Below are 23,829 nucleotides of genomic sequence, written 5' to 3'. Positions count from 1 at the left end.
ATGACAAAATAGTGTAGAGGGTTAGTTCAAATATCACTGAAACCAATCTTACCCCAAATGGCCAAAGGGGGGCGCTATATCATTTTGAGCAGTTTGTAAAACGCTTAAACCCGTTTTTATTCTAGGATTTTTTTTGCAATTTGCATGAAACATTCTACACGCAATCTAACCACCTTTATCTAACATGCCTATGAAGTGCACACAAAAAAATTATAAAATAATAATAATAAATATAGCTGCAAGCAGCGATAAAGTGGCCAAAGCCAAAAACACCTCAAATCATGAACACAGCCTGGGATGTGCGTGAAATCTTGCAAGCACATTCCCAATAGGTCAAGGAACAGATACCAACCTTCTCACATTGGCCTGTTATAGCGCCACCAGCGGGTCAACTTTTGCACAACACATTTTTGGAACAAAATGGACCAATCTTTGACGTCAGTAACGTCAAAGAGAGCACTGCCTGCGATCTTGACATTTTGTGCTTTTATAGCCATTGTTTTCTGGCTTGAAGCGAGCCCACAATTGTTTCGAAGGAACAATATTTTTCTAGTTGTGGGCTCGCCTAAAGGCGAGCACACTTTAGATATTGTCATTATTTATTTATTTATTTATTTATATACTATATCAAGTTTTCCTCAAAACTTTGGCACCTTTCAACTCCTACATACTTAATGAGAAAATGAAAATAAAAACATCAATGTGTTCAGCTTACTGTGGCGACGTGTGCTATTACTTTATACAGCAATCGGCCAAATGGTGGCGCTGTAGGAAGCCTTCGAAAGTGCGATCTTTGAACAGGTATAGCTCATGCTGTGTTATACGTACAGCCATGAAACCTGTATACACTTATGCGTCTCCTCATGGCGAACAACTTTTACCCTCTAACTTTTGACCTCTGACCTTTAGGTCTCCCACAATTCGGAATTATATGAAAAACAGTAAAAATCTATCTCCTCCTGGGTTTTTTTCGTTACGCGCACAAAACTTTTTTTACATGAACTTTGGACCAATACGGTCAGATTTATCTCGGCGGATTTCTTTTAAAGTGAAATATAATTTTTTAATAATTCTATCAATATTGCGGTTTTATGCAAATTATTCTTCTGCCTCTAAATCATACATGCAAAGTTACACGTTCATGGCATTTGGCAAAGATGTGGAGGGTTAGTCAAAGTATCACTGAAACCAATTTTATTCCAATTGGCCAAAGGGGGGCGCTATACGAAGCGTTTGAAAATTCAAACTTCAAACGGGCATAAGTCATGACTCGTTTCGTTTGAAGACATGCAACTTGTTACACGCGTGCTTTGACTCGAGCGGAAGACATCTGTGTCGTTGTTAAGTAAGCTCCGCCCTTCGATTTTCCGCCACTTTGAGCAGTTTGTAAAACGCGTAAACCCGCTTTTATTCTGGAATTTTCGCGTCACGTGCACAAAACTTTTTTTACGTGAACTTTGGACCGATATCTAAAGATCTGTCAGATCGGATTTCTTTAACATTGAAACATGCTTTTTTAAATAATTCAAACAATATTGCATTTTTATGCAAATTATTCTTCTGCCTCTAAAACATACAAGCAAAGTCACATTTTCATGACAAAATAGTGTAGAGGGTTAGTTCAAATATCACTGAAACCAATCTTACCCCAAATGGCCAAAGGGGGGCGCTATATAATTTTGAGCAGTTTGTAAAACGCTTAAACCCGTTTTTATTCTAGGATTTTTTTTGCAATTTGCATGAAACATTCTACACGCAATCTAAGGACCTTTATCTAACATGCCTATGAAGTGCACACAAAAAAATTATAAAATAATAATAATAAATATAGCTGCAAGTGTAACCCTGGTTACTTATTGCAACCAAACGTGGCAACCCAACCAGACATGGCAACCTTGTCAAGCAAGGAGTATAAATAAAGGTTGAGGTGATGTCACTTCCTAGATTGCCACTCCCTCCCAACCCAGAGTGTTTGGAAGCAGCATGGTTCATGCTATGCTGCTGCAGCTGCCCTCATGCTGTATACTTTCTGTGCCTATCCATACCTACTCAGCGGTGAGTTCATATCAACTGGTTTATTCTCAATGGCTTGGTCGATTGTGTTGAAATGGGTCTGCTAGCTGTTTGGTGTTTTAGCACAAATGCTGTGTAACAAGGGGTTTACTTGACTGTGCTAAACTCCTAGCAGACCAAACAAATGTGTACAAGCTCAAACTGCTTGGTTTTCATTATTCACTAAAGTGAATTACATTTGCGTTTTGAAGTATTTCATTTGGGTTTTTGAACTATCTGATTTTGAGTTTGAAAGATTTTGAGTTTTGAAGTAATGACTTTTGTTTCTTTATAAAGTAATGATTTATTTGAGAAATATATTTTTATTTTCTTAATGCATGCATGCTATTATGAGCTTGAAATATTGACTTTAATGAGAATCATGAAATGAAAAGTAACATTCATGTTGACTTAGAATTGAATTATATTGTACAATAGACTGATTGCTTTATTTTCACCTGGCCTTTTTCAGGTCAGGTTTTTTGTGACACGAGCTGATGAGCTCTGGCGAGCCTCCCATTGAACCTGCTGGACCTTGAACCCCTCCTCCCATGGTGTTTGGTAGGAACCTGTGTTCCCCTTGTGTTCTCTCTCTCACTGAGGCACTGAGCCCAATCCCATGCCCAATCCCAATGCCCAATCCCAATGAACTGAACTGAACTCGAACTCTTTAAAGGGCCCCCATTTGTTATTTTTCATGTTGTTGCAACTGTTGATTTTCTTATCTGTCTGAAAAGTTTTCAATATATATTTCTGTTTAAACTTGCAACTTTGACTCCGTCTCCAATTTCTTTGGTATTCACACTACAAACTGAGCTCTCAGCAGCCGAACCTGGTTACTTCTGGTTTTTATGCAGTCATATCTCATTTATAACAGTGTAACAGCGTTATCCATTGTGCAACTTGCTACACAAGCAGCGATAAAGTGGCCAAAGCCAAAAACACCTCAAATCATGAACACAGCCTGCAATGTGCGTGAAATCTTGCAAGCACATTCCCAATAGGTCAAGGAACAGATACCACCCTTCTTACATTGGCCTGTTATAGCGCCACCAGCGGGTCAACTTTTGCACAACACATTTTTGGAACAAAATGGACCAATCTTTGACGTCAGTAACGTCAAAGAGAGCACTGCCTGCGATCTTGACATTTTGTACTTTTATAGCCATTGTTTTCCGGCTTGAAGCGAGCCCACAATTGTTTCGAAGGAACAATATTTTTCTAGTGACAATATCTAACCGTCATATCAAGTTCTCCTCAAACCTTCGGTTCCTTTCTACTCCTACATACTTAGACAGAAAATGAAAATAAAAACATCAATGTGTTCAGCTTACAGTGGCGAAGTGTGCTATTATTTTTTACAGCAATCGGCCAAATGGTGGCGCTGTAGGAAGCCTTCGAAAGTGCGAACTTTGAACAGATAGAGCTCATGCTCTGTTATACGTACAGTCATGAAACCTGTATACACGTATGCGTCTCCTCATGCCGAACAACTTTTACGCTCTGACTTTTGACCTCTGACCTTTAGATCCCCCAGAATTTTGAATTATATAAAAAACAGTAAAAATCTATCTCCTCCTGGGATTTTTGCGTTATGCACACAAAACTTTTTTAACATGAACTTTGGACCAATACAGTCAAACTAGTCTGGTCGGATTTCTTTTAAAGTGAAATATATTTTTTTAATAATTCAATCAATATTGCGTTTTTATGCAAATTATTCTTCGGCCTCTAAATCATACATGCAAAGTTACACGTTCATGGCATTTGGCAAAGATGTAGAGGGTTAGTCAAAGTATCACTGAAACCAATTTTATTCCAATCGGCCAAAGGGGGGCGCTATACAAAGCGTTTGAAAATTCAAACTTTAAACGGGCATAAGTCATGCCTCGTTTCGTTTGAAGACATGCAACTTGCTTACACGCGTGCTTTGACTCAAGCGGAAGACATCTGTGTCTTTGTTGAGTAAGCTCCGCCCTTAGATTTTCTGCCATTTTGAGCAGTTTGTAAAACACTTAAACCCACTTTTATTCTGGAATGTTCGCGTCACGTGCACAAAACTTTTTTTACGTGAACTTTGGACCAATATCTAAAGATCTGTCAGATCGGATTTTTTTTAAATTTAAACATGCTTTTTTAATAAATTCAATGAATATTGCAGTTTTATGCAAATTATTCTTCTGCCTCTAAATCATACATGCAAAGTAACATATTCATGGCATTTGGCAAAGATGTAGAGTGTTATTCCAAATATCACTAAAACCAATCTTACCCCAATTGGCCAAAGGGGGGCACTATATCATTTTGAGCAGTTTGTGAAACGCTTAAACCCGTTAGGATTTTTTTAGCAATTTGCATGAAACATTCTACACACAATCTAAGGACCTTTATCTAATATGCCTATGAAGTGAACACACACACACAAAAAAAAATATATATATAGCTGCAAGCAGCGATAAAGTGGCCAAAGCCAAAAACACCTCAAATCATGAACACAGCCTGCAATGTGCGTGAAATCTTACAAGCACATTCCCAATAGGTCAAGGAACAGATACCCTTCTTACATTGGCCTGTTATAGCGCCACCAGCGGGTCAACTTTTGCACAACACATTTTTGGAACAAAATGGACCAATCTTTGACGTCAGTAACGTCAAAGAGAGCACTGCCTGCGATCTTGACATTTTGTACTTTTATAGCCATTGTTTTCTGTCTTGAAGCGAGCCCACAATTGTTTCGAAGGAACAATATTTTTCTAGTGACAATATCTAACCGTCATATCAAGTTCTCCTCAAAACTTCGGTTCCTTTCTACTCCTACATACTTAGACAGAAAATGAAAATAAAAACATCAATGTGTTCAGCTTACAGTGGCGAAGTGTGCTATTATTTTTTACAGCAATCGGCCAAATGGTGGCGCTGTAGGAAGCCTTCGAAAGTGCGAACTTTGAACAGATAGAGCTCATGCTCTGTTATACGTACAGTCATGAAACCTGTATACACGTATGCGTCTCCTCATGCCGAACAACTTTTACGCTCTGACTTTTGACCTCTGACCTTTATATCCCCCAGAATTTTGAATTATATAAAAAACAGTAAAAATTTATCTCCTCCTGGGATTTTTGCGTTACGCGCACAAAACCTTTTTCACATGAACTTTGGACCAATACGGTCAAACTAGTCTCGGCGGATTTCTTTTAAAGTGAAATATAATTTTTTAATAATTCAATCAATATTGCGGTTTTATGCAAATTATTCTTCGGCCTCTAAATCATACATGCAAAGTTACACGTTCATGGCATTTGGCAAAGATGTGGAGGGTTAGTCAAAGTATCACTGAAACCAATTTTATTCCAATCGGCCAAAGGGGGGCGCTATACGAAGCGTTTGAAAATTCAAACTTCAAACGGGCATAAGTCATGACTCGTTTTGTTTGAAGACATGCAACTTGTTACACGCGTGCTTTGACTCGAGCGGAAGACATCTGTGTCGTTGTTAAGTAAGCTCCGCCCTTCGATTTTCCGCCATATTGAGCAGTTTGTAAAACGCGTAAACTCGCTTTTATTCTGGAATTTTCGCTCCACGTGCACAAAACTTTTTTTACGTGAACTTTGGACCGATATCTAAAGATCTGTCAGATCGGATTTCTTTAAAATTGAAACATGCTTTTTAAAATAAATTCAATGTATATTGCAGTTTTATGCAAATTATTCTTCTGCCTCTAAATCATACATGCAAAGTAACATGTTCATGGCATTTGGCAAAGATGTAGAGTGTTAGTCCAAATATCACTAAAACCAATCTTACCCCAATTGGCCAAAGGGGGGCGCTATATCATTTTGAGCAGTTTGTGAAACGCTTAAACCCGTTAGGATTTTTTTTTTGCAATTTGCATGAAACATTCTACACACAATCTAAGGACCTTTATCTAATATGCCTATGAAGTGCACACACACAAAAAAATTATAATAATGAATATAGCTGCAAGCAGCGATAAAGTGGCCAAAGCCAAAAACACCTCAAATCATGAACACAGCCTGCAATGTGCGTGAAATCTTGCAAGCACATTCCCAATAGGTCAAGGAACAGATACCACCCTTCTTACATTGGCCTGTTATAGCGCCACCAGCGGGTCAACTTTTGCACAACACATTTTTGGAACAAAATGGACCAATCATTGACGTCAGTAACGTCAAAGAGAGCACTGCCTGCGATCTTGACATTTTGTACTTTTATAGCCATTGTTTTCCGGCTTGAAGCGAGCCCACAATTGTTTCGAAGGAACAATATTTTTCTAGTTTATTGTGGGCTCGCCTATAAGGCGAGCACACTTTAGATATTGTCATTATTTATTTATCTATCAGGCAGGCATATCAAGTATCAAAAAACTTCGGTTCCTTTCTACTCCTACATACTTAGTGAGAAAATGAAAATAAAAACATCAATGTGTTCAGTTTACAGTGGCGAAGTGTGCTATTACTTTTTACAGCAATCGGCCAAATGGTGGCGCTGTAGGAAGCCTTCGAAAGTGCGAACTTTGAACAGGTATAGCTCATGCTGTGTTTGAGGTACAGGCATGAAACCTGTATACACGTATGCGTCTCCTCATGCCGAACAACTTTTAGCCTCTGACTTTTGACCTCTGACCTTTAGATCTCCCACAATTCGGAATTATATGAAAAACAGTAAAAATCTATCTCCTCCTGGGTTTTTTTCGATACGCGCACAAAACTTTTTTCACATGAACTTTGGACCAATACGGTCAAACTAATCTCGGCGGATTTCTTTTAAAGTGAAATATAATTTTTTAATAATTCAATAAATATTGCAGTTTTATGCAAATTATTCTTCGGCCTCTAAATCATACATGCAAAGTTACACGTTCATGGCATTTGGCAAAGATGTAGAGGGTTAGTCAAGGTATCACTGAAACCAATTTTATTCCAATCGGCCAAAGTGGGGCGCTATACGAAGCGTCTGAAAATTCAAACTTCAAACGGGCATAAGTCATGACTCGTTTCGTTTGAAGACATGCAACTTGTTACACGCGTGCTTTGACTCAAGCGGAAGACATCTGTGTCGTTGTTAAGTAAGCTCCGCCCTTCGATTTTCCGCCACTTTGAGCAGTTTGTAAAACGCGTAAACCCGCTTTTATTCTGGAATTTTCGCGTCACGTGCACAAAACTTTTTTTACGTGAACTTTGGACCGATATCTAAAGATCTGTCAGATCGGATTTCTTTAACATTGAAACATGCTTTTTTAAATAATTCAAACAATATTGCATTTTTATGCAAATTATTCTTCTGCCTCTAAAACATACAAGCAAAGTCACATTTTCATGACAAAATAGTGTAGAGGGTTAGTTCAAATATCACTGAAACCAATCTTACCCCAAATGGCCAAAGGGGGGCGCTATATAATTTTGAGCAGTTTGTAAAACGCTTAAACCCGTTTTTATTCTAGGATTTTTTTTGCAATTTGCTTGAAACATTCTACACGCAATCTAAGGACCTTTATCTAACATGCCTATGAAGTGCACACAAAAAAAATATAAAATAATAATAATAAATATAGCTGCAAGCAGCGATAAAGTGTCCAAAGCCAAAAACACCTCAAATCATGAACACAGCCTGGGATGTGCGTGAAATCTTGCAAGCACATTCCCAATAGGTCAAGGAACAGATACCAACCTTCTCACATTGGCCTGTTATAGCGCCACCAGCGGGTCAACTTTTGCACAACACATTTTTGGAACAAAATGGACCAATCTTTGACGTCAGTAACGTCAAAGAGAGCACTGCCTGCGATCTTGACATTTTGTGCTTTTATAGCCATTGTTTTCCGGCTTGAAGCGAGCCCACAATTGTTTCGAAGGAACAATATTTTTCTAGTTGTGGGCTCGCCTAAAGGCGAGCACACTTTAGATATTGTCATTATTTATTTATTTATTTATTTATATACTATATCAAGTTTTCCTCAATACTTTGGCACCTTTCTACTCCTACATACTTAGTGAGAAAATGAAAATAAAAACATCAATGTGTTCAGCTTACAGTGGCGACGTGTGCTATTACTTTATACAGCAATCGGCCAAATGGTGGCGCTGTAGGAAGCCTTCGAAAGTGCGATCTTTGAACAGGTATAGCTCATGCTCTGTTATACGTACAGCCATGAAACCTGTATACACTTATGCGTCTCCTCATGCCGAACAACTTTTACCCTCTAACTTTTGACCTCTGACCTTTAGGTCTCCCACAATTCGGAATTATATGAAAAACAGTAAAAATCTATCTCCTCCTGGGTTTTTTTCGATACGCGCACGAAACTTTTTTCACATGAACTTTGGACCAATACGGTCAGATTTATCTCGGCGGATTTCTTTTAAAGTGAAATATCATTTTTTAATAATTCAATAAATATTGCGGTTTTATGCAAATTATTCTTCTGCCTCTAAATCATGCATGCAAAGTTACACGTTCATGGCATTTGGCAAAGATGTGGAGGGTTAGTCAAAGTATCACTGAAACCAATTTTATTCCAATCGGCCAAAGGGGGGCGCTATACGAAGCGTTTGAAAATTCAAACTTCAAACGGGCATAAGTCATGACTCGTTTCGTTTGAAGACATGCAACTTGTTACACGCGTGCTTTGACTCAAGCGGAAGACATCTGTGTCGTTGTTAAGTAAGCTCCGCCCTTCGATTTTCCGCCACTTTGAGCAGTTTGTAAAACGCGTAAACCCGCTTTTATTCTGGAATTTTCGCGTCACGTGCACAAAACATTTTTTTACATGAACTTTGGACCGATATCTAAAGATCTGTCAGATCGGATTTCTTTAACATTGAAACATGCTTTTTTAAATAATTCAAACAATATTGCATTTTTATGCAAATTATTCTTCTGCCTCTAAAACATACAAGCAAAGTCACATTTTCATGACAAAATAGGTTAGAGGGTTAGTTCAAATATCACTGAAACCAATCTTACCCCAAATGGCCAAAGGGGGGCGCTATATAATTTTGAGCAGTTTGTAAAACGCTTAAACCCGTTTTTATTCTAGGATTTTTTTTGCAATTTGCATGAAACATTCTACACGCAATCTAAGGACCTTTATCTAACATGCCTATGAAGTGCACACAAAAAATTATAAAATAATAATAATAAATATAGCTGCAAGCAGCGATAAAGTGTCCAAAGCCAAAAACACCTCAAATCATGAACACAGCCTGGGATGTACGTGAAATCTTGCAAGCACATTCCCAATAGGTCAAGGAACAGATACCAACCTTCTCACATTGGCCTGTTATAGCGCCACCAGCGGGTCAACTTTTGCACAACACATTTTTGGAACAAAATGGACCAATCTTTGACGTCAGTAACGTCAAAGAGAGCACTGCCTGCGATCTTGACATTTTGTGCTTTTATAGCCATTGTTTTCCGGCTTGAAGCGAGCCCACAATTGTTTCGAAGGAACAATATTTTTCTAGTGACAATATCTAACCGTCATATCAAGTTCTCCTCAAAACTTCGGTTCCTTTCTACTCCTACATACTTAGACAGAAAATGAAAATAAAAACATCAATGTGTTCAGCTTACAGTGGCGAAGTGTGCTATTATTTTTTACAGCAATCGGCCAAATGGTGGCGCTGTAGGAAGCCTTCGAAAGTGCGAACTTTGAACAGATAGAGCTCATGCTCTGTTATACGTACAGTCATGAAACTTGTATACACGTATGCGTCTCCTCATGCCGAACAACTTTTGCACTCTGACTTTTGACCTCTGACCTTTAGATCCCCCAGAATTTTGAATTATATAAAAAACAGTAAAAATCTATCTCCTCCTGGGATTTTTGCGTTACGCGCACAAAACTTTTTTCACATGAACTTTGGACCAATACGGTCAAACTAGTCTCGGCGAATTTCTTTTAAAGTGAAATATAATTTTTTAATACTTCAATCAATATTGCGGTTTTATGCAAATTATTCTTCAGCCTCTAAATCATACATGCAAAGTTACACGTTCATGGCATTTGGCAAAGATGTGGAGGGTTAGTCAAAGTATCACTGAAACCAATTTTATTCCAATCGGCCAAAGGGGGGCGCTATACGAAGCGTTTGAAAATTCAAACTTCAAACGGGCATAAGTCATGACTCGTTTCGTTTGAAGACATGCAACTTGTTACACGCGTGCTTTGACTCAAGCGGAAGACATCTGTGTCGTTGTTAAGTAAGCTCCGCCCTTCGATTTTCCGCCATTTTGAGCAGTTTGTAAAACGCGTAAACCCGCTTTTATTCTGGAATTTTCGCTCCACGTGCACAAAACTTTTTTTACGTGAACTTTGGACCGATATCTAAAGATCTGTCAGATCGGATTTCTTTAAAATTGAAACATGCTTTTTTTAAATAAATTCAATGAATATTGCAGTTTTATGCAAATTATTCTTCTGCCTCTAAATCATACATGCAAAGTAACATGTTCATGGTATTTGGCAAAGATGTAGAGTGTTAGTCCAAATATCACTAAAACCAATCTTACCCCAATTGGCCAAAGGGGGGCGCTATATCATTTTGAGCAGTTTGTGAAACGCTTAAACCCGTTAGGATTTCTTTTTGCAATTTGCATGAAACATTCTACACACAATCTAAGGACCTTTATATAATATGCCTATGAAGTGCACACACACACAAAAAAATAATAATAATGAATATAGCTGCAAGCAGCGATAAAGTGGCCAAAGCCAAAAACACCTCAAATCATGAACACAGCCTGCAATGTGCGTGAAATCTTACAAGCACATTCCCAATAGGTCAAGGAACAGATACCACCCTTCTTACATTGGCCTGTTATAGCGCCACCAGCGGGTCAACTTTTGCACAACACATTTTTGGAACAAAATGGACCAATCGTTGACGTCAGTAACGTCAAAGAGAGCACTGCCTGCGATCTTGACATTTTGTACTTTTATAGCCATTGTTTTCTGGCTTGAAGCGAGCCCACAATTGTTTCGAAGGAACAATATTTTTCTAGTTTATCTATCAGGCAGTCATATAGTAGACGGGAACTTCGGTTTCCTATAACTCCTACATACGTAGTGAGAAAATGAAAATAAAAACATCAATGTGTTCAGTTTACAGTGGTGAAGTGTGCTATTACTTTTTACAGCAATCGGCCAAATGGTGGCGCTGTAGGAAGCCTTCGAAAGTGCGATCTTTGAACAGGTATAGCTCATGCTGTGTTATACATACAGCCATGAAACCTGTATACACTTATGCGTCTCCTCATGCCGAACAACTTTTACCCTCTAACTTTTGACCTCTGACCTTTAGGTCTCCCACAATTCGGAATTATATGAAAAACAGTAAAAATCTATCTCCTCCTGGGTTTTTTTCGATACGCGCACGAAACTTTTTTCACATGAACTTTGGACCAATACGGTCAGATTTATCTCGGCGGATTTCTTTTAAAGTGAAATATCATTTTTTAATAATTCAATAAATATTGCGGTTTTATGCAAATTATTCTTCTGCCTCTAAATCATGCATGCAAAGTTACACGTTCATGGCATTTGGCAAAGATGTGGAGGGTTAGTCAAAGTATCACTGAAACCAATTTTATTCCAATCGGCCAAAGGGGGGCGCTATACGAAGCGTTTGAAAATTCAAACTTCAAACGGGCATAAGTCATGACTCGTTTCGTTTGAAGACATGCAACTTGTTACACGCGTGCTTTGACTCAAGCGGAAGACATCTGTGTCGTTGTTAAGTAAGCTCCGCCCTTCGATTTTCCGCCACTTTGAGCAGTTTGTAAAACGCGTAAACCCGCTTTTATTCTGGAATTTTCGCGTCACGTGCACAAAACATTTTTTTACATGAACTTTGGACCGATATCTAAAGATCTGTCAGATCGGATTTCTTTAACATTGAAACATGCTTTTTTAAATAATTCAAACAATATTGCATTTTTATGCAAATTATTCTTCTGCCTCTAAAACATACAAGCAAAGTCACATTTTCATGACAAAATAGTGTAGAGGGTTAGTTCAAATATCACTGAAACCAATCTTACCCCAAATGGCCAAAGGGGGGCGCTATATAATTTTGAGCAGTTTGTAAAACGCTTAAACCCGTTTTTATTCTAGGATTTTTTTTGCAATTTGCATGAAACATTCTACACGCAATCTAAGGACCTTTATCTAACATGCCTATGAAGTGCACACAAAAAATTATAAAATAATAATAATAAATATAGCTGCAAGCAGCGATAAAGTGTCCAAAGCCAAAAACACCTCAAATCATGAACACAGCCTGGGATGTGCGTGAAATCTTGCAAGCACATTCCCAATAGGTCAAGGAACAGATACCAACCTTCTCACATTGGCCTGTTATAGCGCCACCAGCGGGTCAACTTTTGCACAACACATTTTTGGAACAAAATGGACCAATCTTTGACGTCAGTAACGTCAAAGAGAGCACTGCCTGCGATCTTGACATTTTGTGCTTTTATAGCCATTGTTTTCCGGCTTGAAGCGAGCCCACAATTGTTTCGAAGGAACAATATTTTTCTAGTACTACAGATAGTTCTGGACAAGCACTTGGTTGAAAAAGGCTCTCAATGTCTGTCTCAATGTCTGTCTCAGTGTCTGTGGTATTGTATCGCCAAAATAAAAGTCTGGGTTTCCGAGGCTAGTGGCATTGTGTGACAACTGCAGGAGTTAAAGGAGTAATTCACACAGACAAAGAAATACTTATTTCTATCGGTTGTTTTTGTTTTTGTTACATCTTAAGCCAATCATTTGATGACGGGCGGGGACGTCCTATTGACCGTGACCCGATCATCAAATTATTGGCTTGTGCATAGCGGAATAGGGATAGGGCTATGCACCCAGGGACGTGCTGGCCATTGGGAAAAGCGGGACAACTCCCGAACGGCCGGTTCATTCCCGGCCGGTCCAGGCCGGCCATTAGGAAAAAAATACAAATAAAATGTCGGCCTTCGTTCCATTTTGGGGTCTGGGCGGCCAACAAAGTAAATCGTCACTGTCGGGCAGAAACCTCCAAGTATCTCCAAGTTTCAAATTTGTACATTTTTTCGCAAAGCAAAGCAAAGCCCTGCTTCATCATACAAGGCCGTCGCACAAAAGTAGTGAAAACAGCAGATCTACAAGCACACAACGTTGTGTGCTTGTAGATTGGCTGTTTTCACTAGTTTAAATCATTTTTAAAATGGTTTTGGACATACAAGGTTTCCACCCGACAATGACGAAATATAACTCATGTAATTGGCCCACTGGCTTGTCACTTGTCATGATCTGAAATGGCAAATCTTTGAGTAGCAGCAGCGCTATAGAGAGAGATCTCTCTCTATAGCGCGCAATGAGGGCCTCTCCAACTCTTTTTCCCGGGCTGAATCAGAGGCCCAGCACGTCCCTGTATGCACCTGTATTATATTGGTACATGGAGAGACAGATATTTTCTGAGGTGGTACTTGGTGTGAAAAGGTTGAGAACCACTGGTCTAAACAATATCATAGGTTTTCTTTTAAGTCTGTACGTTAACACTATAGAAACTATAGGATGCCAGCAAGTAAACAAATGAACCTATTTTAAATTCTGTGTGAAATAAACTGTGACTCGTCCTTTCAATTTTCCATTTTATGCTCCTGATCAGACTTCACACGTTGACCATGGCTAATGGGACCTCAGACACAATCTGCAGCTCAGAGGTCAGAGCTGCCAACACCACCATCCAGAAGGAACTGCAGGTCACAACCACTGTTATCTCTATGACCATGGGGATCCTGGCCAACAGCCTGGCCTGCTTCATCCTGCTCAAGGCTTACCACCGGCGCCACCTCCATCTGAAGTCCAAAGCCACATTCCTTGTGTTTGCCAGTAGCCTAGTCATCACAAACCTCCTGGGTCACCTCATCACTGGATCTCTGGTAGTTTACGTCTACAGCTCTGACAAGGACTGGGAGACTTTTGACCCCCACAACAGATTATGTGATCTCTTTGGGGTGAGCTTGGTGTTCTTTGGCCTGAGCCCTTTGTTCTTAGGAAGCGCCATGGCTGTGGAGCGCTGCCTTGCAATCACCAGGCCCCTCTTCCATGCTGCATTGGATGCCCACCACACAAAGAAACAGCTGGCTCTCTCCTGGCTGCTGGCGGCTCTGGTGGCCATATTGCCTGTTGTCCTGCGGAGGCCCTACCAGGTACAGTGGTCGAGGAGCTGGTGTTTCTTCCGTATGGAGGGCATGAGGGACAGGCTGGATGTGCTCCTGCCTCTGCTCTTCTCCATGTTGGGTCTACTAGCCCTGCTGCTCTCCATTGTGAGCAACACTCTGACCAGCTGCACCTTGCTGCAGTCGAGGCTGCGCCGCAAGAGACACAGCAGAGGAGGCACCTGCTATGACTTGGAGATGATTTGCCAGCTCCTGGCAATACTGCTGCTATCCTGTGTGTGCTGGGGACCCTTGTTGGTAAGAAATACCTACTGGTACTAGGGCATTCACGAATAGTGATTTTTAGTATTCGAATTATTCGACCTCGAAGTATTCGAATAGTCGAATATTCGACAGGACTGGCCAAACTGTCAAATATTAAGTTCAAGAGGCGAAAATTGTGAAAATAGCAGATCTACATGCGTGTGAGCATGTAGATCTGCTATTTTCACAATATTTATCTGCGGAACCGAGTCACATTAAATGTAATACCTACAATTCCAAGTGCTTAGTTGTCAGGGTGGGGGTCCCCAGTTCAAATATGTTTATTTTGGGGGTCACGGACTAAAAAGGTTTGAGAACCCCTGGTATAGCATTACAGTTTTTCATGATTGTTAACACACAAAAATCTAAAATGCGGCACAATTTTCACAACCTTAAAGGAGGGGGAGCAGGAATCTTTCTTTATCTAAATAATGAAGCATATCTCTCAAAGATCCCCTAAGGATGTCCAAATAAATTTAAAATAAATAAATACACAAAAGACATAGGCACATTTGAAGTTATAATCAGTGTCTCCCTCTACACCCTGTACTTCCTTCGACTTCGGGACCACGCCTCTTCCGTGACGTTCTGTTCCATCACAGCGGAGGCTCGTTTCAGTCAGTGAGACAGGCAGACAGACAGGCAGACCGAGGCAGACAGACAGTCACCCCCTCCCCTCTGCCTGTTTCTGCAGGACGCTCTCCAGTCTGCACTGAGAGAGTGAACGATTTAGTGAAATAATTGTTTGATGTTCTGATTGTGTGTACTTTAGCCTACTTCAGTAGTAGCAGAGACACATTGCAGACTGATTGATTGCGTGACTGTTTGTGTTCGCGGCTCGCCGATGTCCGCATTACCGCATGTGTAAAGTAACTAAGTATATTTACTCAAGTACTGTCTGTACTCAAGTACAATGTTCAGGTATTTGTACTTGGATAGTTCCAATACTTTCACTTCTACTACACTACATCTATCTCTGAGGCAAATACTGTAGTAACACCATTAAAATAATTTGAAAGCTTTAGTTACTACAGAAATACATTATAATATTATAAAACATACATTAACTACCTAGGCTATTTTATACCTTGGCTGTTTGAAACTAGCCGATCTACAAGCTCACGCTCGGCCACTGCGCGTCACGTCCGGTCCTAGGCGACTCCATGCGAGAATGATATGAGAGTACTTTTACTTAAAGGGGAAGACCACCCATTTTCAATGTTGAACTATGTCATTAATATACCTTAGAGGAGTTGTGTGGAAATTAAAAAAAAGTTCCCCCTCTTCTGTGTTGCCTAGAACTGGACGATTGATTTTGGGGTTTGTATTGCAAATTACAACTTGATGACATCACACATTGTACTTTACAATACAAACCCCAAAATCAATCCTCCAGTTCTAGGCAACACAGAAGGGGGGGAACTGTTTTTTTTATTTCCACACAACTCCTCTAAGGTATATTAATTACATAGTTCAATATTGAAAATGGGTGGTCTTCCCCTTTAAGTAAAATATGAGTATCTTTTCCACCATTGCGAGCTCGCACGGCCTACGGCCCCGGCCGTCACTCGCGTTTGTGAAGGACCTTATAAATTATAATAACTACTTTAGCCCTATTTTATACCTTAGCTGTTTGAAACTAGCCGATCTGCAAGCTGAGCTTGTATAGATTGGCCACTGCGCGTCGCGTCCTAGGCGACTGCATGTGTGCGAGAATGATATGAGAGTAATTTTACTTAAGTAAAATATGAGTATCTTTTCCAGTCCATTCCGAGCACGGCCCACGCCGTCACTCGCGTTTGTGAAGGATAACTAATACCAGTGGAATACATTTGTCTACCTTCTTTTGGGTGAGTTAATCCAACATGTCGTGTCATTGTTTGGTCCAGATGTAGAGAACACATGAATGGAGAGTCAGGGGGAAAAACGGGAGGAAAAAAAGAAAAGAAAAAAAAAAACATCCACAGTCAAACACCGAGGCAACTCCAGCATTTGGCCGAAACGAGCGCCCATCTCGGCTTGCTGTTTCTCAGTGCCTCGCTAGAGAACCGGGTCGCGAAGAGACACGCCCCCCAGGCTAGTAAAATAGGTGCATGCTACACTATATAATGGATACGGAAAAAACGGCTTATTGATTCTTTATAAAAAATTGCAAGTGTATAGCATTCACGTTGTTGTTCATGTCAATTAAGAAAGTTATGAGTTCACTTTATTAGAAAGAGTGTAAAATATTGTAATTTCCAAGAAATTTTTCCCATTCTTTTCAATGGGATCACGTGATGTTGCTCTGCTTCCATACGTCATGATTTTGCTCGGCCATTCCCGAGCTCGTGGAGGAGGAGTTTTGAAAAAGTAGGACATTGGAATCTCCGTCTGAATACAACTCTGAAAACAGGCAAGACAACTATATGGTTGCATTGGCAAATATTTTCACAACAACCTAACAATTAAATTGGGACAAAGTAGATGTTATTCTGCTACCCTGTCTTTAACTTCATGAACCTATTGCTTGCCCCGATTTGGCACTACTTCACACTCCCTTTTCTGCATTAGACTCGGATTTTCTTTCTTTACACTCCAATTTTTGGTTGTTGCACACACTTCTCGCGTCAAATCTCAAAGCATCAACCTATAACACACGGATGTCAATTACAATTCACCTTGTTGTCAAAACACTATACACAATGTTCAGTTGTTGCACACACTTCTCATGTAAAATCTCAAAGTATCAACACACAACACACAACTATTCAAAACTCTACACATTCAAGTCTGATGTCAATTAGACAAGCACCTTGTTGTCTAAACACTACACACAGGAACCAGAGGCAGAGATATGGGCACAAAATACAAAAATGATTTGAAATACAAAGATACAAATACCAGGATATTGTCACCAGGATAGTATCTTGGTGACACTATCCTGGTCAATATTAGACCAAGTACTGACCAAGTATTTAGATTTTTTTCAAAATACTTTTTTGTATTTTGTGCCCATCTCTGACCGGAGGCATGGTGCCTAAATCTACTGTAAATCATGTACCCAAATAAAACGTTTTGGTTGCATATTTGTGTGTTGTTTCATTTATAAAAAAAAGTAGGCCAACACTGAGTAATTTTACAAAAGGAGAAATAGCTCATTCTCCAGAGTCAATGTCATTCATATGGTGTGTTCCAATTCAATGGTGTGTTTTGAATTTTGCACTCCAGTGTTCTGTAAATGATTGGTAGTGTGCAGCAAATGCTTAGTTGTGTGTACATTTTGTCCATTTTGTGGACACAGTTACAGTTTTTTTCGATTGCTAAAACACAAAAAGCTAAAATTAGGCACAATTTTCACAACCTTTACTTCTGTCCCCAATCACTTGACTCAATTTGTTACTACTTTAGATTTCCTTATCATGTTAGACTCTGACTTTCCTTCGTTACACTCTGATGTAAATTTCACATCACCTTGTTGTCAAAACACAACACACAATTTTCAGGTTTGCACACACTTCTCACATAAAATCTCTAAGCATCAATCCACAACACACAAATATTCAAATCTCTAAACTTTCGGGTCTAGTGTCAATTACAAATCCCCCTGTTGTCTAAAAACCACAGTTGTTGCACAACTGAACATTGAGACAGGAACCGGGGGCAGAGATGGGCACAAAATACAAAAAAATATTTGAAATACAATGTATAAATACCAGGATACTGTCACCAGGATAGTATCTTGGTGACAGTATCCTGGTCAGTATTAGACCAAGTACTGACCAATTTCTTTCAAAATATTGTTTTGTTTTTTTGTGCTCATCTCTGACCAGAGGCATGATGCCTAAATCTACTGTAAATCAAAACTTGTTTTTGTTTGGATGCATATTTGTGTGCTGTTTTATGTTTGACTATGAAAAAAGTAGGCCTACACTGAGTCATTTTACAAAAGGAGAAATATCTTATTCTCCAGAGCCATGGTCATTCTTATGGTGTGTTCCATTTCGACAATTGTGTTTTCAATTTTGCTCTTCAGTGTTCTGTACATGCTTGGTAGTGTTCAGCCAAAAGCTAGTTGTGTTTATTCAATGAATGGTATGTGTGTGTCATGTGAAAATATGGCTGTGTTTACCAAATGAAAACACGAGTTCCATTTTGTGAACATGTTAAGAGATTTGATGGCTAAGAGTTGTTTTGCAAAGGGATGCCAGGGTTTAGCAATTTGTGTGTAATGTTTGGAGTTTTGTGTGTGCAGTTTTGAAAAGAACGTACAGTTTTGAAAAATGTGTTTTAGCAATCGAAAAAAACTGTAAGTGATTTGATGGCAAAGTGATCATCTTGGGAAGGGAGTGTGAGGTTTAGCATTTTGTGTGTGAGGTTTTCAGTTTTGTGTGTGCAGTTTTGAAAAAGCCGTTAGTGTAGTGAAAAACGTGTGTTAACAATCGTGAAAAACTGTAAAAAAATTCATCCACCAGGGGCATTGACAACTCATTCTTGTGACTTCCTATCTAGCCAAGCTTTATAAACTATATATATATATAAAAAAAAAAACGAACATTCGACAATGTCGAATAGTGACTTTGATATTCGAATATTTGAATATTCTAATATTTGGTGAATGCCCTAACTGGTACTCAGGTAGAGCCTTGTCTCTGCGATGTGGCTCAAGAAGTCCTCTGTCCTCACAGAGTTACTGTAGGATTATTTAAGACTTCTATGACATGCCTTCTGCCTTTATAGTTTGAAGGTAAATTCTTTGATGTTGATGATGAAGTTAACTATACCTGTATGTATTAGAACTGATTAATGGAGGTTAACAGGCAAAGGACAACCAAAGACATAAGTAACCCATGATCCTTTAGTTTTAGTAAGTACAATATAATTTCATGCATCCATCATCTTTTCAGTAAAACACTTTTTATTTCTAATACTTCTTGGTACGAAACTAATTGCACCAGACTTGTCAGGATGCTTATCTAATGGTTTAATAAAAGAACATTTGAAATAGAGCATCTAAAGATAGTTAAAAAAATGAAACGTCCCTGGAATAAAGAACTTGAGAGAGTAGGTCTATATAGAGCGACAGAAAATGATATACAGTACGTGTTTCAACTTGTAACCTGCTCTGGTCATCATCAGATCCTGAAGAAGACCAGTCAGGTGAAGACCTGACAAAGACCAGAGCAGATTGCAAAGCAACTACAACTCCATGCTGGCGACCAACACAATGAGCTGTATGACACACTTTAAACCCTGCAGCTCTTCAGCTTGCAGGGCTGAAAGCAGGCAGGCCTGAAAGCTTGCAATAAATTGGATACTTGAACAGTGTTTTGGGTGAGCAGTTGCTGCTTTCTTCAATTCACTAAGACTTTATTCTGCTCCAGCGCATCACTGTTTGTTACCTGATAAGCAGTAATTGGTTTCAGTTAGTTCAGAGAACTGATTGCGACCGTCAGGTCGCATTTACTACCAAAACCTCCACCGGCTGTCTGTCAGTCAGTCAGTCTGTCCGTCATGTCACACTTTTCCCCAACTCATATCTCCGCCACCGTTGCCCCAAGACATGCCAAACTTTGCACACACACTCCTTGCCTGCCAATCCACAACCTCCACCTCTCACATCATACGGGCAGCCATAGTTACACCTGGAATGTTGAATCTCCATATATGGAGATAACCTACGCATCACACAAAGTCTGACCTCACCAGCCCATACTTGGGCATGGACGACTTATATCTCCATATACGGAGATGGCCATATATGGAGATACGATGACATCACAGAGTCCACAGCTGATGATGTGGCGTGATGTCATACAATACACAAACAAGCCCTATATAAAGGGGCAATTCTCACCAGGGAAGAGAGCATTCCCCACTAGCTGAGTATCTTAAGATGGTTGGATGTGATGATAAGCTATAAGCTTAGTTGATCCTGGCGATAAGGTCTGAGTCGAGGAATGCCCCTTTATATAGGGCTTGTTTGTGTATTGTATGACATCACGCCACATCATCAGCTGTGGACTCTGTGATGTCATCGTATCTCCATATATGGCCATCTCCGTATATGGAGATATAAGTCGTCCATGCCCAAGTATGGGCTGGTGAGGTCAGACTTTGTGTGATGCGTAGGTTATCTCCATATATGGAGATTCAACATTCCAGGTGTAACTATGGCTGCCCGTATGACGTGAGAGGTGGAGGTTGTGATATTTGTGGAGATAAGCGACCAACGGTCGCTTATCTCCCGATTAGGGAGTCTTACTGGTTAGATAGTAGGTATTGTGGTTCCTGAGATGTGTTTGTTTACTGAACTTTATACATTTGATGCACTCAACAGCACCACACTACATGACATCATACACACCTACCGAGGACCGCAATGCGTTCCTATAGTGTGTTATCCTTTTGATAATGGCGTTATTTATTTCATGATCAATAAAGTTATCAATCAATCAAAAGCGTTAAATGCCCAGGTTTTAGAACTCTGCATTATATTGTTATTCAAATGTATTACTTTGATAACCGTATTCTAATAATATCACATTTCATATAAATTGCATTGCATTCATATCTACCATAGGCCTGTCACAATGATTACATAATCGTCTAATCGCAATTATTTGACATAATCGCAATTATTTTGTCATAATTGTCATAATCATTTTCATGTTGAAAAAAATAGCAGATCTATTGGCTATATCCACTATCAATGTTATTTTTAAGTATAAAGTTGTCAAATATGTCAGTCATTATTTGTATATGGTTATGTAATATCTGCCATGTGCAACTACAAGCCAAACAGAAATGTAATTGTCAACGACAAAGAACACAATTAAATTGTTAATCGTAATTATTTGAGGGACAATTAATCGTCATGTAAACTTTCATAATCTTGACAGCCCTAATCTACCACTTCTCTTTGTTGTTCTGTGTCCTGTCTAGATCTGCACCTTCATATTGAGTATACAAACCAAGGACAAGCCTGCACCTTTCAGTCTGCTACTGGTGGTGCGCATGGCTACCTGGAACCAGATCCTGGACCCCTGGGCCTACATCCTGCTGAGGAAGGCTGTGCTGAGGAATGTTCTCCAGTTGCTTCCACAGCGCTGGAGGTGTGACATCATACCCCTCAGCTCAGTGGTGCCGGTCAGCAGTACTGTGCATGTCAGGTCAAACAACTGCCAGGGTGTGATAACTGCCAGGGTGTGCCCGTTGGGTCGAACGGAAGTTGCATGCTGGGAGAGAGAGAGCAGCTCGCTCGGTGACGCTCGGTGACAACGCTACAAACATTGGCTTTTTATCGCTTTTAAAGCCACATTTTTTAATATTGTTACTCTCAGTTATGCGGCCACAATGGCCTATTTTTAACCCAGTTTTAACTTTTTAACTAGAAATACTGTTCCTTCGAAACAGTGTGGGCTCGCTTCCAACCCAACAAATAGGATACTGTACTGTACAGTACCTTACAGTATTGTACTGTGCCTTACTGTACTGTACTGCACCTTACTGTACTGTACTGTACTGTACTGTACTGTAACTTACTGTACTTTACTGTACTCTACTGTACTGTACCTTACTGTACTTTACTGTACTCTACTGTAACTTACTGTACTTTACCGTACTCTACTGTACTGTACCTTACTGTACTTTACTGTACTCTAATGTACCTTACTGTACTGTACCTTACTGTACTGTACAGTACTTTAATGTACTCTACTGTACCTTACTGTACTGTACTGTACCTTACTGTACTATACTATACTGTACTCTACTGTACCGTACTGTACCTTACTGTACTGTACTCTACTGTACCTTACTATACTGTACTTTACTGTACTCTACTGTACTTTACTGTACTCTACTGTACTCTACTGTACATTACTGTACTTTATTGTACTTTACTGTACTCTACTGTACTTTACTGTACTCTACTGTACCTTACTGTATTGTTTTGTACTTTACTGTACCTTACTGTACTGTTCTAGAGGTGTATATTGAGTGCATATACTGTAGGTTAACAATCCCAGATCACATCTGTCCTCCACTATGTCTATAACCAAGGCGTTCTTCTATGTGGCCACTCCAGACTGAGGAGTGGAGCATGACTTTTATTGTTTTTGTGGATCTGATTTGAAAATGCATTGGTTGTGATATCTCCCTGACAACCAACAACAACCACTAATACAGCTGAGTGTCCCTGCGGGTTCTAGGATATATACTGTAAATCCCATTGCCCGGGATCCTAAAACCTTATTCTTTTTAAGTAAAATTTCTAAAACACTACAAAACATGTCTCAAAGACAAATACAAGCAAACGTCTCCACAGTAACACAGTAACAGTTGTGTGTGTGTGTGTGTGTGTGTGTGTGTGTGTGTGTGTGTGTGTGTGTGTGTGTGTGTGTGTGTGTGTGTGTGTGTGTGTGTGTGTGTGTGTGTGTGTGTGTGTGTGTGTGTGTGTGTGTGTGTGTGTGTGTGTGTGCGTGCGTGCGTGCGTGCGTGCGCGTGCACATTGTATATCAACTTCATAGCAGTATTAAGTGGTCCATCTATGTTTTTTTATTAATAATAAAATCTGCAAAGTAACAAGTAACTGAAGCTGTCAAATGCTGTATTTATAGTAGAGTATAAGTAACAAAAATGGAAAGTAGAGTAAAAGTACCTCAAAATTGTACTGTAGTTACAAGTACTTGTATATACTTGAGTAAATGTACTTAGTTACTTTGCAGCACCACAGAACAGCCAATGACAGCCAAGCCTTTAATCACAGCTGTGTAATCAGTAGAGTGGAGAGGGACATTTATAGATATTTATAGTTTTAACTCAGAATATATACATCACACAGCTTAGATATTTGGATCAAATCAGAGAGCAGACCTGTGTGAACGCAATGATATAAATAGCATATCTGAAGTGTGAACATTGCAGCCACAGCGACTTAACATAAACATGGGTCCCTTTCCTCTGTCTACACTCTGTCCCCACTCACTAAACCCATTGGAAATGCATTGGGTGCTTAAAGTTAAACATTTTTATTTTTTTATAATTATTCTACAAAACATTTCAAAACGAAAAATACAAGCACACGTGTCCTCAGTAAGCTGAACACATAAAAATTTGAATGGTGTTGAAAGGTGTAAGCGTGTAGGAGATGAATCGCGCCAAAGTTTTGAGGAGATACTGACTAGTATATAAACAAACGAGTGTGGTTGCCCGCCCCGCCCCGGCGCGACCGGCGGGGGTGCGCCTCCGGGACCCCGAGGAAAATGCCGGGGCCCGAGGGAGAGGACGTTGGGACGGATACCGTCGGGGCCTTGC

General features: G+C 39.7%; 1 protein-coding gene across 1 annotated transcript; it reads left to right on the top strand.

Moving 5' to 3' along the window:
• Window positions 1-1,946: 1,946 nt before the first annotated feature.
• On the top strand, window positions 1,947-22,070 carry LOC308307161 (prostaglandin F2-alpha receptor-like). The gene is made up of 4 exons (XM_080752328.1): window positions 1,947-2,055; window positions 2,525-2,613; window positions 13,716-14,526; window positions 21,457-22,070. Exons 3-4 carry the CDS (start codon window positions 13,732-13,734, stop codon window positions 21,787-21,789), a joined length of 1,128 nt encoding a protein of 375 aa, XP_080608454.1. The 5' UTR covers window positions 1,947-2,055; window positions 2,525-2,613; window positions 13,716-13,731; the 3' UTR covers window positions 21,790-22,070.
• Window positions 22,071-23,829: the final 1,759 nt, after the last annotated feature.

The sequence above is a fragment of the Nannobrachium achirus genome (assembly GCF_963921795.1).
Source record: "Nannobrachium achirus genome assembly, chromosome: 21".
Classification (NCBI taxonomy): domain Eukaryota; kingdom Metazoa; phylum Chordata; class Actinopteri; order Myctophiformes; family Myctophidae; genus Nannobrachium; species Nannobrachium achirus.
This window is presented reverse-complemented; position numbering and strand designations above follow the sequence as displayed.

Excerpts from the sequence above, each read along its gene's own strand:
- LOC308307161 (XM_080752328.1), top strand. The coding sequence starts at position 13,732 with ATGGCTAATGGGACCTCAGACACAATCTGCAGCTCAGAGGTCAGAGCT. Across the intron at positions 14,527-21,456 it reads TGTGCTGGGGACCCTTGTTG|ATCTGCACCTTCATATTGAG; the intron begins GTAAGAAATACC and ends TGTCCTGTCTAG.